The sequence below is a fragment of the Sciurus carolinensis genome, chromosome 1 (assembly GCF_902686445.1).
Source record: "Sciurus carolinensis chromosome 1, mSciCar1.2, whole genome shotgun sequence".
Classification (NCBI taxonomy): Eukaryota; Metazoa; Chordata; class Mammalia; order Rodentia; family Sciuridae; genus Sciurus; species Sciurus carolinensis.
The window spans coordinates 83,579,940-83,600,094 of NC_062213.1; the positions used below are offsets into that span (position 1 = coordinate 83,579,940).

At 34.3% G+C, this 20,155-nt stretch overlaps 1 protein-coding gene across 1 annotated transcript in view; it reads right to left on the reverse strand.

Annotated features, from left to right (window-relative positions):
- The window catches only part of Sntg1 (syntrophin gamma 1), an 863,431-nt gene that overhangs the window by 354,364 nt on the left and 488,912 nt on the right, over positions 1 to 20,155 (reverse strand). Inside the window, 1 exon segment of the mRNA XM_047561867.1 lies at positions 6,857 to 6,910. Within this exon segment, the coding sequence (XP_047417823.1) occupies positions 6,857 to 6,883 (27 nt within the window). The 5' untranslated portion in view covers positions 6,884 to 6,910.

Here is a 20,155-nt window from a genome sequence, read left to right on the forward strand (position 1 = left end):
CATCCTCATTTCAGATAATGTGGACTTCGAACCAAAGGTAGTCAGAAGGGATAAAGAAGGATCTTTCATACTGCTTAAGGGAAACATAAATCAGCAAGACATAACAATCATAAATATTTATGCCCCAAGCAATGGCTCATTCATGTACATCAAACAAATCCTTCTGAATTCTGGGAACCGAATAGATCACAACACAATAATACTAGGTGACTTTAACTACCTCTCTCACCACTGGACAGATCTTTCAAACAAAAATTGAACAAGGAAACCATAGATCTCAATAACATAATCGATAATTTAAACTTAACAGACATATATAGAATATTCCATCCATCAATAAGCAAATACACTTTCTTCTCAGCAGCACATGGATCCTTCTCTAAAATAGACCATATGTTATGCCACAAAGTTACTCTTAGCAAATACAAAAAGATAGAGATACTACCTTGTATTCTATCAGATCTTAATGGAATAAAATTAGAAATCAATGACAAAATAAAAAACAGTAACTACTCCAACACCTAGAGATTAAATAATATGCTATTGAATGATGCATGGATAATAGAAGACATCAGGGGAAATTAAAAAGTTCTTAGAGGTAAACAAGAACAAAGATACAACATATCAAAATCTCTGGGACACTATGAAAGTAGTACTAAGAGGAAAATTAATTTCACAGAGCACAATCAATAAAAGAAGAAAAAGTCAACAAATAAACAACCTAACACTACATACAGCTCAAAGCCCTAGAAAAAAGAAAAGATCAACACCAAAAGTAGTAGAAGACAGGAAATAGTTAAAATCAGAGCCAAAATCAATAAAATTGAAACAAAAGAAACAATAAAAAAATCGACAAAATAAAAAGTTGGTTCTTTGAAAAACATAAACAAAATTGATAAACCCTTATCCACACTAACAAAGAGAAGGAGAGAGAAAACTCAAATTACTAAAATTTGGGATGAAAAAGAAAATATCACAACAGACACGATTGAAATACAAAACATAATTAGAAACTATTTTGAAAATCTATACTCCAACAAAATAGAATATCTCAAAGACATCAACAGGTTTCTAGAGACATATGATCTACCCAAACTGAATCAGGAGAACATACACAATTTAAATAGATCAATTTCAAGCAATGAAATAGAAAAAGTCATCAAAACCCTACCAACAAAGAAAACCCTGGGACCAGATGGGTTCTCAGCCAAGTTCTACAAGACCTTCAGAGAAGAGCTCATTATAATACTCCTCAAAGTATTCCATGAAATAGAAGAGGAAGGAACCCTTCCAAACTCATTTTATGAAGCTAATATCACCCTGATATCAAAACCAGACAGAGACACATTGAGGAAAGAAAATGTCAGACCAATAACCCTAATGAACATAGATACAAAAATTCTCAACAAAATCTTAGCAAATCACATACAAAAACATATTAAAAAGATAGTACATCACGATCAAGTGGGTTTTATCCCAGGGATGCAAGTTTGGTTCAACATCCAGAAATCAATAAATGTAATTCACCATATCAACAGACTTAAAGTTAAGAATCACATGATTATTTTGATAGATGCAGAAAAAGCATTTGATAAAATACAGCACCCCTTCATGCTCAAAACACTAGGAAAAATAGGGATGGTAGGAACATTCCTCAACACTGTAAAGGCTATCTATGCTAAGCCTATGGTCAATATCCTTCTAAATGGAAAAAAACTGGAACAAGGCAGGGATGCCCCCTTTCACCACTTCTATTCAAACATCATCCTTGAAATTCTAGCCAGAGCAATTAGACGGACCAAAGAAATTAAAGGGATATGAATAGGAAAAGAAGAACTCAAACTCTCCCTATTTGCCAATGACATGATTCTATATTTAAAGGAGACGAATAATTCCACCAGAAAACTTCGAGAACTCATAAATGAATTCAGTAAAGTAGCAGGATATAAAATCAATGCTCATAAATCTAATGCATTTTTATTCATAAGTGATGAATCCTCTGAAAGAGACTTTAGGAAAACTACTCCATTCACAATAGCCTCAAAAAAATAATTGGGAATTAATCTAACAAAGAGGTGAAAGACCTCTACAATAAGAACTACAGAACACTAAAGAAAGAAATTAAAGTAAACCTCAGAAGATGGAAAAACCTCCCATGCTCTTGGTAAGCAGAATTAATATTGTCAAAATGACCATACTACCAAAAGTTCTATACAAATTCAATGCAATTCCAATTAAAATCCCAATGACATACCTCACAGAAATAGAGCAAGCAATCATAAAATTAATCTGCAAGAATAAGAAACCTAGAATAGATAAAGCAATCTTTAGCAGGAAGAGTGAAGCAGGTGGTATCACAATACCAGAACTCCAACTATACTACAGAGGAATAGTAACGAAAATGACATGGTATTGGCATCAAAATAGACAGGTAGAACAATTGTACAGAGTGGAGAACACAGAGACAAACCCATGTAAAAACAGTTTTCTCATACTAGACAAAGGGGCCAAAAACATACAATGGAGAAAAGATAGTCTTTTAACAAATGTTGCTGGAAAACTGGAAATCCATATGTAGCAGAATTAAACTAAGCCACTATCTCTCACACTGCACAAAACTCAACTCAAAATGGATCAATGACCTTGGAGTCAGACCAGAGACCCTGCATCTTATAGAAGAAAAAGTAGTTCCAAATCTTCATCATGTCGGCTTAGGATCAGATTTCCTCAACATGACTCCCAAAGCACAAGAAATAAAAGCAGGAATCAGTAATTGGGATAGATTCAAACTAAAAAGTTTTCTCTCAGCAAAGGAAACTATCAGCAATGTGAAGAGAGAGCCTACAGAGTGGGAAAAAAATCTTTGCCACACATACTTCAGATAGAGCACTAATCTCCAGAATCTATAAAGAACTCAAAAAACTTTACACCAAGAATACAAATAACCCAATCAACAAATGGGTTAGGGAAATGAACGGACACTTCACAGATTGATTGTAGAAGCAATCAGCAGATATATGAAAAAATGTTCAACATCTCTAGCAATAAGATAATTGCAAATCAAAACTATCCTAAGATTCCATCTCACCCCAATTAGAATGGATGGCGATTATTAAGAATACAAGCAACAATAGGTGTTGGCGAACATGTGGGGAAAAAGGTCCCCTCATACGTTGCTCGTAGGGTTGCAAATTAGTGCAGTCACTCTGGAAAGCAGTATGGAGATTCCTTAAAAAACTTAGAATGGAACCACCATTTGACCCAGCTATCCCACTCCTTGGCCTATACCCAAAGGACATAAAATCAGCATATTACAGTGACGCAGCCCTATCAATGTTAATACAGCTCAATTCACAATAGCTAGATTGTGGAACCAACCTAGATGCCCTTCGATAGATGAATGGATAAAGAAACTGTGGTATATAGACACAATAGAATATTACTCAGCCATAAAGAAGAATAAAATTATGGCATTTGTAGGCAAATGGGATGAAGTTCGAGAATATCATGCTAAGTGAAATAAGCCAATCCCAAAACACCAGAGGCCAAATGATCTCTCTGATAAGCAGATGATGATACATAATGGGGGGTGGGAGGGAGGCAAGAATGGAGGAAGGATGAATTGTATAGAGGAAAGAGGGGTGTGAGGGGTGGACGGAAAGGAAAAATAATAGATTGAGACAAAAACATTACCTTATGTACATGTATGATTACACAAATGGTATGACTCTTCTTCATGTACAATCAGAGAAATAAGTTTTACCCCATTTGTTTACAATGAATCAAAATAAATAAATTAAAAAAAATTAGAAATCATCTAAGTAATTATTGGTCTTCATTATTAGTATACTTAAAACATAAATCATCTTCCTTTTTCCTCATTAACATGAAATTAACAATATCTCCAATATTAGTATCAATTTAAGACACACACCATCTTCCTTTTTCTTTGTTATCATGTTAATTGCTTCATGTTAATAAAGGAAAAGGAAGATGGTATATGTCTTAAGTTGATACTAATATTGGAGTTGATTATGAAGACACTAGTTGAAATAGTCTTTTGTCAGAGAGTAAAATGCCATTATTCAGTGCAAGACTATATATGTTAAAATAAATATGTACTTTCACAATCATAATCAATATAAAGGTGTAGATCATATTTTAATAAAGCTAAATGTGAAAAATGAAACATGAGGAAAAAAAAACATTGACTTGAACACATGCACTTATTCTGATGAAAGTTTTTAAAAACTTTTTTAAAAGCAGAAATAACCATAATCAGTTTCTGGCTATATATATATATATATATATATATATATATATATATATATATATAAACACTTAACTACTGTCTGGTTATATGTATATTTTTCTTCTAATTTGTATATTTTATATTTTTCCATAAAGCATTTTCTGAAAGCTTCTACCTTCATTTTTGCTTCTCACTAGACTTCTAAATTCCATTTTTTTAAAAGATATTGCAACATTTTGTTTTCAAGAGCAGAAATTTCTTAATAAATAAATCATTTTTAGGAGGATTTATATTAGATACTTAACGTACTTTTAAAAGGAAATCATGTGGTCAGACTTCTTTATTTCTTTATGAAAGGAAACCTCCTGGCATCCACATTGCAATAGTTTGCCTTGATCTAATGGGCATTGATATCAAATTTTCATTTTTATTCCTTATTAATAGTCAAGAGGAAACAAAGGTATATATACCCCATTTGTTTACAATGAATCAAAATAAATAAATTTTAAAAAATTAGAAATCATCTAAGTAATTATTGGTCTTCATTATTAGTATCAACTTAAAACATAAATCATCTTCCTTTTTCCTCATTAACATGAAACAATATCTCCAATATTAGTATCAATTTAAGACACACACCATCTTCCTTTTTCTTTGTTAACATGTTAATTGATTCATGTTAATAAAGGAAAAGGAAGATGGTATATGTCTTAAGTTGATACTAATATTGGAGTTGATTATGAAGATACATATATATCATGTATCTTGGACTCTAACATAATTTCCAGCAATGAATTACCCTAAAGAGAGCTTTAAACTTATTATTAGGAGTTCCAAGCTACACATTAATAGCTTCAATATTAATCAATTAATTATATAGAACTTTATATTTCATAGAATGTCTAGATTTCCTCATAGGCAAAGTGACATTTACATCCAGAGCATCCTTGTTCCTGCCAATCTTGCCTGTATGCAGAAGACACGTAGATACTGTACTGAGCAGTTTAGGAACTCTACTCCCAAAGGGGGACAGAGTCTAAAGCAGTAGAGATTCACCGAGAGCTCATTGCAAGAGAAAGAGAACCTACCGCCATGGAAACAAGGGTACAATGTTCACAAAAGGATCTGATATGTGTCCCAAATCAATATATCAAAGCAATGTTATTTAAAAGGAGATCCAGGAAATCTTATGTCAGTCTCTGAAGCACAACATATATAATTTGTCATAACAGTATTATCTACTATCCATCTCTACCTTATAAATTTTGTATGGGTCCCACGTGTGTCTTATTCACACAAATATCCATTCAGATTAAATGAGGGCTTTGCTACTCAAAAGGAGATACTATTGATGAAAATAGAATATTTTCTACATTAAAAAATTGAGTATGCAATTAAAATTTAAGCTTATATTACCCACAAAACCTCTAAAATATTAATTAAATAAGAAAAATTTGTGAACTGATAGGTGCTGAGTTTAAGACACCAATAAGTTATTATATATTTTGATCTTAATAGTATTTGGTGTAGCACATGAAAGATTTGTAAACAAATAACTATAATTTAATTTAAAAAGTGCTAGCATAGACATATTTAAAAAGCATACTTAAATGTTTAAAAATGAAAGAAGCATAAAAAGTGAAAGATAAAAGTAATTTACTTCTTCTCTAAAATTTGTACTTACATTCTAAAATCAGCATGAATCCTGACAAATTTTTAAATAGATTTTTCACAAATACTTTAGGAATTGTTTATCTCAAATTCATGAGAGAAATTTAAATACGTGACATTTCACTAAAATGAAAATCTTCACAAATGTTAAGAACTGAAGTTTGAGATTTCTTTGGTTTGATTTTAAAACTGTAATATGTAATCTAGTTACGGCTGTTTTTTGTTGAGTTACACACAAAAAATTTTTAAATTTGAAAGCAAAACACAATAATTTTTCTTATGATTATTTTAATTTTTTCTGAAGACTGAAAATACAAACAACCAACAAACAATTCTTTGACTCATGCTTAGTGAAAAAAGATAGCCTTTCTTCCTAAGACAGAAGGGTTATGTTCCCTGGGGCTGCCATCCAAACACTACTGAACTGTACACTTCAGTGGTCTTTAATAGCCTTGAAAGAGTAATGCATCACTTTAACTTATACCAGAGTGTGATGACAGCTTTGCAGAGAAACTGAATTATTATACACTAATACTTCAATAATACTGAAATACTTAAATAACATGAGAATCAACACTTGTAGAACTTTGGTGCCCCCCCCCCCAAATAAATCCCTTATGTCTTCCAATTTATAACCATGCATGTGAAAAAAATTTCTTCTGGTAGTTCCTCTCACCATATAGTATTTAGTTAATGGAAAGGAGCAATTCAATTATATGCTCCAATCTTCTTAAAGAGTTAAAATCCAGGGCTTCCCCGGGCATACTTGGGTTTTCTAACTTTACAGAAAAAAAATGTACTCTGGAAGTGAAAGGAGCCTATCACTCATCCTCTGACGAAAGCAGTGTTCCACCCACAAAAAGTGGGGCCAAGTGTGTCCTGCTTATGTAATGTGTTTTCCTTATGCAAAAGACAGAATGCTATTTTACCTACCTCCTCACAGGCGGTTCTGAAATCCATGTGCTATGGCACCGCAAAGGATGTGGTCTGAAAAGAGAAAAATTGTAAGCCATTAAGCACATCATTTAGTGTAAGAGAGGAGAATATTGGTAAAGTGTAAGAAATGGTGAAGCAGATCCCATGGGAAAACTGCATTTGCAAACACCTATAAGGAATAAGTACTGCAAGAATGTACAGTAGAGAGGGAAAGAAGGTGTTGAAAAAAGTCTTAATGCCCAGCTTTTGTGAAGTATGAATACCCTGAAACTGTTTATGTGATGGAGAATGTGTATTCCCATGCATCTCTACACCCTGCCAGGCATTTTGACATGATCTACTATGGGACTAACCTCTTTTCTCAGGGATTAACTCATTTTCTCCATTCATTTTGAAACCTGAGTTTGCAGGTGGGAAAGAACCTTCAAAAAGGAGTAATTAAGAGTTGCTTTTCATCTGGTTATCTCTCAAAAAAAGGTTGACTGATCTTTCTCTTTTTAATTAAAAAACTACATGCATGAATAATTCTCTCAGGAACTTAAAATTTTATTCATAAACAGTATGATTCAAGGAAGCTCTGCATCAGGGTGAATAATATTAAGATAAATCCATGTATGAAATATACAATACAGATTTTCATTAAGGGTTAATGTAATACCTAAATAATGGATGTAGATTTAAATCTTATGAGGGTTTTTTAAAAGTTCTTTTAAAGAGTTTTGTTTCATTTGATGATATAAAAAAGAAAAAAGTAAGAGATGTCATGCAACATTGATAACCACCTACTATAAAATGAAATAATGCAGAGTCAAACTCTATTCATTAAGAGTAAGTAAATGAGACTTCAAAGTACAACCTATGGCTAATTTCAAGATACCACCCAAAATTACTCTCAGTCTTTGAAACAGTAAACCATTTTATCTTTCTTCATTATTTTTTGTTGTTTTTGGATAAGTTTGATGAATGTCAATTGAGTTAGTTGGGGTAAAATAGGGAACTGTCACCCACTCTGGCACTGAACTAATGGATAATTGTCTTTGAAAGAAAAGATTGGCCATATTCAGAAGAAACCAAACATGTCATTTAATTAATGAAGTATTTTCCCTGGATAAATCTTGTGGATTGTGAGACTGACTTTATTTTACAGAAATGTAAAAGGTGACTGATTAAAACAAAGTTAGATAACAACAAATCACTTGCAAATAAAAAGGCAATTTTATGACAAAATTAATCATTTGATGATACAAATTACTTAATATTTTAGTATTCATATGTATTTTGTTATTATTTAACATTCTTCAAATGCATTCTTGAAGACTGCTTTTGATGCACCCATAAGTATCTTCCTATTTATAACCTAGACAAAAAGTTATCTTTACTATAAAACCAGAAAAACATTAGTATTTATTCATTATATAGAATTAGGAAGTGTTTACAATCAATTTCCTGATACCACAATCAACCACAGAAATAGATTTAAGAATATTAGCCAATTACCTAAACTTGACCTCATAATTATTTTCATATGCCAAATTTTATTTAAGTACATACATTTTTAAGATGTCATTAATTCTTAATAATATGACATATTTAAGCAGAGGATGTTATCTTTCCCTTTAGCCTATTTTCCTATTTTTAAATTCTAATTTCCCATCCTCTTTCAACAAAACATTAGATAATATCAGTTGTTTATTCAGAAAAGGGGTTAATAAGGAATTTAAAATATTTTAATTACTGGGTAACAACATTTTATAGCACTTACAAAACTATTTCTAGCAAATATAAATTTTAAAATGAGTATAATATGTTGAAGCATGCATAAAAATTTGCATATCTTTTTGCATAAACATTTATGCTACAATGGTTTTAGATTTACCAAAAAAAAAAAAAAAAAAAAAATGTGAAAGTAACAAGGTCCTGTAAGGCCCACAACCATTTTTCTCTAGTGTTGATATTTATAATATTATGACTTATGCTTTGCAATCAATGAAACATTATTGATACATTATTACTGTCTAAAGGCTAAAGTTCCTTCATAGTTCTTTTTCTGCCCCAATGTTCTTTTTCTGCTCTTAGGTCCCACATAAGGAATCAGGTTGTATATAGTTAACCTGTCTTCTTAGGATCCTCTTGGCATATGGAGCAAAAGTTCTTTAGATTTCCCACAAGAATTCAGGGTAGAACAGAACCACCCTTGCATCCCTAACTTGAACAGAGATGCCATAGTCAAACTGCAGTTCCCTGGATAAAAGATGCTTAATATTTGTGGTGATTACCTTTCTATGCCAACTTGGCTGGGCTATGGTGTCCAGTGATTTAATCAAGCACTGATCTAGTTGGTACTGTGAGAATACTTTAGACATTACAGTCTTCATTAAGCTTACCTTATTTAAAGGAGATTATTCTCAATAAGGTGGATAGGCCTTATTGAATTCATTAAAAAGACTTAGTAGTAAACAGAGGTTTCTCTCAGAAGAAATTCTGTCTCAAGACTTCACCATCATCTTCTGCCTAAGAATTTCCAGCTTTCTGATTTGATGAGAGATTTTGAAATTGCTAGCTCTGATAATCATGTTATCCACATACACACTAGTTCAGTTTCTCTGAAGACCTCTAGAGAAATAGATAAAGACTGATACAGATTTTGCTACCAAGAGTGGTTTTAAAGAAACAGAATCCTAAGGATTATGAATTGGTTTGGGGGGTTTCCAGAATTGATTCTCTAATCTGATTAGATTTAAAGGCACTAAAGTATCTAATTCCAAATTAATGAGAACATCGGCAGTTCATGACATGAAGAGACAACAGAGATGCTCAGCATATCACTACTGGATGCTCTTAATCAAACACCTAAACATGCAAGGCAAGGTTCTTGGTGACCATAACTCAGAACATTTTTGTCAGACAGGATAATGAGTTTGGCTGCCTACTCTTAATTATCCTTACGAGAGGAACAAGGGTGAGCTAGGGATTTAAAATCCAAACTTAAACTCTGCATCTATAACATGAACATTTCTATGCCTGTTCTAAATAAACCCTATCTCCTGGAGCTACCAGACTGGGATTTCTGAACATTAAACACAGACTGTCATCCTTCTAGGCTATATTGCATCACAAATAAATCCTCAAACTCATAGGGTGTCTTCTGTTAGAGTAAGTCATTAATTAGGAACAAACAGATGCAAAACATCAGAATGGAGACATGTGAAGACTGTGATAAACTTAGGACCAGGGAACCTGTAAATTCCTCTGGGTCTTCCTTGTCAGTAGAGTTAAGGCCTCCATTGAGGTAGTTATTCACAAAGACAATGCTCATTGTCGTAAAGATCCAACCACACCATCCGTCTTTGTTTCTATACCTGAAAATAGAGTCAAGTCCCAACAGGTCTCAAAAGGTTAAGTATGAAGTGTGCCCCACAAGAAAGTGTACTAAACTCCGAAAGAATTGCATAATTTTTTAATATGTATAGATAAAATTCTAGGGAGTATGCATGAGAATGAATGTCAATGATGTAGGAAAATGGAGGAAGGAAAACACATTTGGATCAGGTCATATTTTTAGATATAGTTCCACTAAGTAGAAATTCAGGATTTAATATTGTGGTATTAGAAAGAGATTTCATGGTTCACTTAGTTGTTTGGCTTAAAAATAGACCAAAAAATGACCTCTACTAAATGATACAAAAATGTCAAAATTGTCTTGAAATGATACAGAAGAAGAAATACAAAGACTAAAGAGTACTGAAATATGAGGACATAAATCTGTTCACTTATTTCGAAAAGGTACAGAAAATTCACCTCCTAATATGACTGTGAGGAATGAATTGATAAAGGGAGCCCAGCACTGTTGAGGACCTCTGTGGTCACTCTTTGTAGGGCAGAAATGAGTGGGAATCGGTGCCACCAAAGTGGGATCTTTAAAGAAAATGGTTAGTAATTGAACCCTGGAATGCCAGGGACCAAGTGGCAAAACTTAGTCACCAAAGAAAAAGAAGGTAGGGTTATAATTATGCATGGCAGGGATAGAGCAGTAATCACAATAGTCTGTTTCTGGGAGAACTAAAGTTTTGATAGGCTGATCATTTGTCTTTAGGCATGAACTACTTGATCTTCATTTAAAAAAAAAAATAAAAGTTCTAGGTCAAGTGAACGCAGTTCTAATATGAATCATTAGAGAGTCTCAGTCCTTCGACAAATTCCAGACTTGAACAAGTTTATAGTCTAGGACCCTCTTAAGTAATGGGCAACCTGGGTCCCTTTAAAGGAGGACACAGGTAATCTGCCCAAAGTTTACACTGTTAATCTTTCTCCCATCTTTCCCCAAGGGGACCTATGATCTTTGACCAGGATAAAAGTACATGGGAGAAAATTAAACCAGACCTTTTGATAAATTCTGGACACTGGCTCTGAAGTCAAAATTATTCTAGTAAACACAAAATGTCACTATGGCCCACTAATCAGAATAAGGGCTTTTAGAGGTCATATGACCATTTCAATTTTAGCTCAAGTTCAATTCACAGTAGGAATAGTGGGTTCCTGAATCTATCCTGTGGTTATTTCCCCAGTTTCCTAATGCCTAATTGGAACAGAGATGCTCAGGAAATGACTGAATCCCTATGCTGGTTCCCTGACTTCTGGAATGAGAAATATTATGGTAGAAAATGCCAACTGGAGGGTATTAGAGCTGCCCTTACCTAGAAAAAATATGACTGTGTTAGTCAGCTTTTCATTGTTTTGACAAAAATGCCTGACAAGAGAAACATAGAGAAGGAAAAGTGGGGGTTTTGGTTTGGTTGGTTTTTTTGTTTGTTTGTTTTTGTTTTTGCTTGTGGTTCTGGAAGTTTAGTCCCTAGTTGACTGAGTCCATTGTTCAAGGTGAGGCAGAACATCATGGCAGAAAGGAGTAGTGAAGGAGTTTTGCTCAGCTCATGGCAGTCAGAGAGAAGAGAGGAAGGGAATAAGTTGCCTCAGGGAAGATGAACCCTTCTGGCACATGCCCCTAGTGACCTTCCTACTCCAGTCTTACTCTACCTGCGTAGTTACTGCCCAGTTTGTCTGTTCAAACTATGATGGACAAATTAGGTGATTAGGCTACAGCTCTCACAAGTCAATCATTTCAACTCTGAACATTTCTGCATTAACACAGAAGCTTTTGGAAAACACCTCATATTCAAATCATAACAACAACCAAAAGCAATTCTTCATTCTGGGAGTGATTGAAGAGATTATTGCTACTATTAAGGACATGAAAACTCTAGGAGTGGTAATTCCTATCACATCCCCATTTAACTCATCTATGTGGGCTGCACAGAAGGCAAATGAATCTTGTTCAATGACAGTGGATTACTATAAACTTAACGAAATAATGACTGTAGTTTGGACACCTTATGTACCATATGGTTTTATTGATTGAGAAAATTAACAGTGAAATTTCTAGGAGTTCAATGATTTGAGGCTGGTCAAGATATTCCTTCTAAGATCCTATGAAGAATCAGTTACTGCAGCTGGCCCCTTATACAACTAAAAATGAAGGATAAAATCTGCAGGGTCTGTTGGGATTTTGCTGGTAATAGCACACTCATTTAGGTGTGTGACTCCAAAAGCAGCTGGTTTTCCCAGGTGTCCAGAACAAGAGAAGGGTTTGCAACAAGACTTAGTCTGTTGTATAAGCTCTTTTGCTTCTTAAAGCATGTGATTGAGCAGATTCAAGAATAACTGAGGTGGCAATGGGGACCTGTAATGGAGTCCTAGCTCAAGATTTAGAATGTTGGAGCACAGTCTTGCTGTACTATGTTAAACTATTTATTTTTTGAACAAAATTATTGGTTGGCTAGTGGGCATTAGTGCAGACTGAGTGCTTGACCATGACCCACAAGTTATATGACCTAAGATTTCCATAATGACTGGGTATTATCTAGTCCACCTGGCTATAAAGTTGTGGATGCCTGAAGTTCTCCATCATCAAATGGGAAGTGGCATATGTGAGACTGCACTCAAGCAAGCTTGAAGACATGAATACTTTACATGAGAAAGGTTCAGGTGCTCATGGTCTCCATTCTTGTTACTTTAAATTTTCCATCTCAGTTTAACCCTATAGTCTCAGGAAGATTTATCTAAAATCAGATGAGTGAGAAAAAGTTGACTCCAGTTTACAGAAGCACAGCATGTAGACATGATATAAACATGGCTGTTGCTAATACTACATCCTTTTCTGGGCATTCCTGAAGTGTAGTGGTGAAGGGAACCTTCCTCTAAATTGGGAAGTCTTTCAAATACTTCACTTGGTTGTTCACTTTACTTAGGAGAAGAAACAGTATTTGTCTTATTTAACCCACATAGCTCGTCCCCTTTAACTACTGTTTTATATTGTGTCTCTGTATATTTGATTTTTAATTTTTTTAGATTCCACACAGCATATGAGTCTGCAATATTTTTGTTCCATGCCTTGCTTATTTCACATAACATATTGTCCCTGAGGTTCATTACTATTACAACAAATGGTAAGAGCCCCTCCTTTTTAAGGCACAATAATATTCTATTGTGTGTATTGTATTTTGCATATATGTATACATAGTTAATTCATTCATACCTTGATAGATGCTCAGATCAATTCCATATTTTGGTCATTGTGAATAATACTTCAATGAATGTGAACATGTTTATCATCTACATGTGTGTTATAATATCATGTTATGTCCCCTAGATTTACACAGCTTTAATTTTTAAAAATTACAGGTTTCTGGTCTTTAAAAAAAAGGAGGAAGAAGACAGAAATGGACAGAGCTACTACTGTATATGTATTCATGAGCTGTGGCCCATAATTTAGCTAGATGGTTAGGAACTTTGAAGAAACATGCTAACTGGCGGCAGGTTGACTATATTAAACCACTTTATGCAAAGGCCCAAAATATTTTGCCTCCAATAATAGACATTTTATCTGGGTATGAATTTTTCTTCCTTGTGCACAATAATGTTGCTAAAACACCATTACAGAATGCCTGCTCACCCTCGTGGTATTCCACACAGCATTATTTCTGATCATGGAACTCACTCCACAGAAAAAAAAGTGCAGATATGGGCCAAAAACTAATGGAATTTATTGGTCTTACCATGTCACCCTCTATTCTGAAGCAGTTGTCTTGATAATTGTGGGAAGGCTTTTTGAAGATGTAGTTACCTCACAATTATGTGGTTTCTCCAGAAACTGTGTATTCTAAATCCACATTCAATACATGGTGCTCTTCTTACCAGAGCCAGGAGGTATAGGTAGAGGAAATGGGGGTGGTGTCACTCATTATCACTCCAAGACACTCACTGGCGAACAAGAATTTGATCTTCATCCAAAGAGAAGAATGCTTCCATCAAGAAACACAATGATTCTATTGAACTGGAAACTAAAATATTACCCAACCACTTTGAGCTCCATATATCTCTGAATCAATGTACAAAGAAAATATTCACACTACTGGTTGAGATGATTTATATTAACTTTGCTTATATATGTATTTATATTTACATATACATATAATATCCTTGATTTCTTCCTTATTTAATCTTTACCATCTAACATAAGATTTATTAATGAGTTGACTTTACGACATCATAGTTATAAGTTATGGGATTTTTGTAAAAATAAACATTGTCCAAGGAATTTGCATTCCCTTGTAGGGAAAGTTTTTGTGTGTTTTTGATTGTATGAAGGATACATGTACTATATTAATTCAAGGTATGACTTTGTTGTTTTTCATTTAAAAGTCAAATAGAGTTAAGGATATATGCATTGTATATAAGATGTCATGCTGACAAAAGATGGACTTGGCATGTAAAAGATGGTTACTTTTACATGTCAACTTGTCTAGGCTGAAGTATCCAGTTATTCACTAAAATACTAATTGAAAACAGACATGGTAGTACATGCCTGTAGTCCCAGCTACTCAACAGTTTGAGACAGGAAGATTCCTTGAATCCAGAAAGTCCAGTCTGGATAACATAGTGAGATTCCATTTCGGAAACAAAACAAATGAACAAACAAACAAAACCATTATTCACAGTGTTGCTGTGGAGGAATTTTGTAAATATCATTTATAAAAAAAGAAATTCTGCCTTAAGGCTGCAGCACCAACTCCTACCCAAGAGAATCCAGATTGCCAGCCTACCTGGTATATATTAGAAAGTTTCCACATTTGCTTCAACCAGTTTATTGAAATGAATCTCTAAAAATATACATGCATCTATACAGATATTCTATTGGTTCTGTTTATGTGGAGAATCTTGACTTACACAGTTATGCATGCCACTGAGATACTTTTAGGTTTGATTATACAACATGATTGTAATAATAACTGAAAATACTTTAAACAAGGTAAACAAGCACCAGCAATTCCAATAACATCATAAGCTTCAAGATATATTATACAGTCAGTGTAGTCATGCACCAAATAATGACCATGATGGACTGTGTGTATGATAATGGCACCACAAAAGTAAGTCACCTAGTGATGTCATGGCAGTCTTAGCTCACATAAGTATATTCTATGATGTTTGCATAATGGTGATATCACCTAATGATGCATTTTAGGCTGTATTCCTATTGTTAAGCAGCACACAACTGTATTTCTAAATTTTATAACAAAAACTATAAGGAAAACACTTCATTTTGCTGCTGGTTCCATTAGCAACATGATTTAACTAGTACCTTCTGCGTAGTTTGGATCTTGAATGGCCCCCAAAGCCCATGTGAAGTACTGGAGTTTGTCTCCAGTCTGAAGTACTCCTGGGATGTGGTGAAACCTTCAGGAGGTGAGATCCATTGAGAAGAAGTTAGTCCTTTGAAGATGTGCCCTTGAAGGGGACATGTGGGCCCAACCCTTCCCCTTCTATGTCTCTCTCTGCTTCCCAGACTCTATAAGGTGAGCAGTTTTGTTCTACCATGTGCTCCCTGCCATGATATGTTGCTTTGGCACAGGCCCAAAAAACAACAGCACCAACTGACAATCAACTGAAATTGCAGAAACCAAGATCCAAAATAACCCTTGTCCACCTTTTAATTTTTTTTATATCAGGTATTTTACCACTGTGACAGAAAGCTGATTAACACATCATTGAAAATTTGAATTTTAACTTGTTCCCATAAAACAAAAGCATTCTTCTTATCCTTTGCTTACCTGCCCCCTAGAGGCACATTCTTCTACATATTATCTTTTTCCTATTCACATCTGAAATTGTTGCAGATACCTCTCTGTGACTATTTTTAAGTGTTTGGTCTATTTTAAAATATGCAGCAGAAATACAGAATTCTCACTTTTGTCTATATTCAAAGATAAAGAACAAAAACAGATTATGGTTGGTGGGGTGGCAGGATAGAGCACTTGTCTAGCATGAATGAGGTCCAGTACTGCAAAAACAAAAAGGAAGAAACAACAAAAATACCTTTTCCAAACTTCCAGTCCACATTTTAAAGAAGAAAAGTTTATTGTTTTCTTGTTATGTACTATTCTCTAGCATAAATTTTACTAGGGGAAAAGATAAAGCCCTTATGGAAATATTATTTTTTATTTTTACTGGAAAAGATCATCACTTAAAATATGGAGATGAGAATAGCAATACATAAGCATCTTTGGTGAATAATATAATAAAATTATCTTTAATGCTTACAGAATCACAATGTGAATCTAAAAGTGTGACCTTCTTCATCCTTGATCCAGTTAGAACCCCTGTGGCTAGCTTAGGGAAAAGCCACACAGCATGGAAAAGCAGTAGTCTCAGGAAACCTGTTTCTCTTCCTATTATATAAGTGACCCAGCAAAGAGTGGTGACAGCTTGGTTCCTGCCCAAGAAAAGTGAACTTAGAGCTGAACATTTTTTGAGTGCTGAGTGCTCTGTTTATAAGGCCTGGATCATCAGACCTGGTCTCTGTCCAGAGGTCTTGCCTCTTGTGATTAAATCTAATACTCGGAAATTAGCAAGAACTATTGTCATCAATTATACTGAGAAAAGCACCAATTGCTGTTGATTAAACCTCATCTTTGTAACCAAAATACAGTAAACAAAATTAGACAAACACAGCCAAATTCATACATGCTGAATACAAAATACTACAATGTCCTCTCAAATGTTTAATTTACCAGGCAGCTGATAAAATAATAATATACCTCTACAACTGCACAAATGTAAAAAAAAAATGTTTGTGAACTGATTCAGTAACTATATAAGGCAAAGTAGAAAGTTTTGGAACATTACTCCAATTTAAATGAAAATGAGTATGAAAAAAAACAAGAAGAAATTATTGATGCAAAAACTTTTGGATTAAAATGATTTAGGTAATTTCTAGAATGCTTTACATGCTGAGTGCCAAAAAAAGTCTCTAAAATACTCAGCTGACTCTGACAGTTAGCTTTATTGAAAAAAAAAAAATTCTTATCTATTTATAGAATTTTCCCTAGGCAAAATTATAAAGTATGCAAAATTTATCTTGTATCTCTTTGTGTATCCTAAAACCAAATAAAGTATGTACCCTCTTCAATCTGAAGATGCATTCCTATCTTCATATTGGGGCTTGACCACTTGAAAAGAGATAAATTGAACTCCCCCTTGCCCTCCCCCCAAAATTGGTTAAAATACTAGGATTCAAAATTATAGTTAAAATCACGTGGGTTTGTGTGTGTGTGTGTGTGTGTGTGTGTGAACTTTCTGTTCATTTTGTAATGTGTACCTTGGAAAGAGCTATTTATACATCTTTAGTCTTTCTATACTGACTAGGATACTTACCAGTTTCTTTTTTGCAAATGTCAACGAAAGAGTACTTTAAACAAAATAGAAGTTTGTTTCTCTGTCCTATAGGAGACCACACTTAACAGTTAAGAAGTGGTTTCAAAGTGTTTAGAAACATCTCCTTCCACTTCACTTCTCTACCATGCTCTGCAAATTTCTGTATTCAAGTCCAAACTCCTGGCAGGGCAGAAAATGGGTGTTGGACATATCCAGTCCATCCATAGTCCATCTTTTCATTTGCTCTAAGAACAAATCTAGCCACAGTGAAACTGAGAAATGTCGTGGGGGCAGTCCCACTGAAATGCATGCCACAGAGAAGAGGACTGATCACCAGTCCTGGTCATGGGGATGTGCTTTTCTAACTCTTGCCACTTTAGACTTTTGCCTTTGTTCTTTAAGAAACAGGGGCAGCTCTTGGTTTTCTAAGTGTACCTTATTTCACTTAATATGTTCTTAAGTTCTATCCACTTTCCTGTAAATAATATAATTTTGTTTTTTTTCATGGCTTATATTTGTTTTTAACCAATCAAGAGATTCGTGACACAGTTGAGTAAATATTTTTAATTGTGCAATTTTGTTAATTCACTATGAAAAAGAAGGTTCTTTATTTTAATTTGATGCATCAATTAGAAGCAAAGAAATTCTGGAAATTCATGAATATATTGCCTGTCTAAAAGCACTTTAGGCTTACCAAATTAGAAGTAAAACAAAATAGATGTTGAATGAGACCTATGTGTTTAAAGGAGCCTCTGCCAAAAGATGAAGAATGCTTTATTTTCCAAAAACGATCTCCTCCAAATATAGAAGATGGATGCAATATCTGAAATATATATATATAGTTTTAAAACTTTTGTGTATCAAGAAACAAGCCAACAATAGGCATGCAAATCAGTAGGCATATTCATGTTGCTATGCAATTTTTTTCCTTTTACTTCCCCCAAAGTTTTATTGATGAAGGTCAGAGTTACTCATTGACTAGATTTTAGCATTTAAACATCTCAGCCAAGCTACTCACACCAAATTACCATCTCATTGCTCCTCAGCCTCCCAAAATAAACACCTCCCAAATTCAAAAGATCTAGCTCCTTTTGTTCAGATAACTCAGGAGGTTAGCTAGCTGTTTGAGGCACTTGCCTTGGTGTGATCTTGAGTTTGTGGTTGTCAGCAGAATGGGAGCCTTCAGTGTCCCTTACTAGTTATTTTGTTGAAAAAGTAGCTAGCTCATGTCTGCAGGGAGGATTAGGGCATCCTGCTCTCTCCAGGCTCAAGATCTTAACACCAGCATGGCATTTCTGATGGTGAGAATTTCAAGGTACCATGTTATATCCATTTTAAAGTCATTTATTTTGTTACTTGAAATACTTTCTTCTGCCTGCAGACATTTGGCCAATACACCCTGTGACAAACTTTATTCTCCTTTTCAGCAATTCTGGAGAGAAGTTTTGGCTTTCAGGCATGAAGTTAAAGAAAGTAAATTGCAAATGCAGTACAAATAAAGAGAACAGGACAAATGATCAATGTGTGTAACTTACAAGAAAAGGGAAAGTTGGGGCTGGGGATATAGTTCAATTGGTAGAGTGCCTGCCTTGCAAGCACAAGGTGCTGGGTTCAATCCCCAGCAACACAAAGAAAAAAGAAAAAAAAAAAAAAAAAAAAAAAAAAGAAAGAAAGAAAAGGGGAAGATAAAAGAGAGTTGTAGAGGGAAAGGTAATAATATTTTCAAACCCTTTGGAAAACATTATTTTCATCAAGTATTTGTGAAGTCAATTAAAATGAAGCTCTGGGATTGGTAGAGGTGTGGACAAACACATGTAGGACTGATGAAGACTCAGCCAGAACACAGGTATAACATAGAAAATGCTGAGCTGCAAGTCTGGAAGCTGTCCTGTCTTGGCCAGGTTGTTTATGTGCTGAATTGTATACTGGAATCAGCCTCAGTGCCTTTTCTATCCAATAAGGACAATTGTTACTGACCTTTCTCTCAAAGAGATATGAGGTTCAAATGGGGTACAACGTGAAAAAGTATTTCAAAAGGACATATAAATTGTTATAAATATGGAAGCGAAGAATGTCATTACTGCAAGGAAAACTCGATACAGGGATTTAGAGAAATATTTTATCCATTCCGGGACATATAAACCCTCAATTCTCAAGAACAAGAATGAGGCTCAATTTTTAGCAATTTTCAATTTTGTCATAAATATCAAGTGGATGATGTGTATGACCTATGTAGTTACAGTTGAGGGAGACCAGAATATGCTTCCACAGAATATGAAAGATGGTTGAGCTAAAGGCAATTAAAAAGCAGTAGATGTAGGAAAGCTCTCTGCCTTACCTTTTTTTCTTTTGTTATTTTTTCCTAAAAGCAGGACGTACATTCACAAAAGGCATCCTGTCTCTTTCTCTTTCTATCAGGGAGAATGGAGGTTAACCACTGCAGAAGACTTTATAGACTCATCACCCTGAAGATTATTATTATTTTTTTTTTTTGGTACTGGAGATTGAATCCAGAGGCACTCAACCACT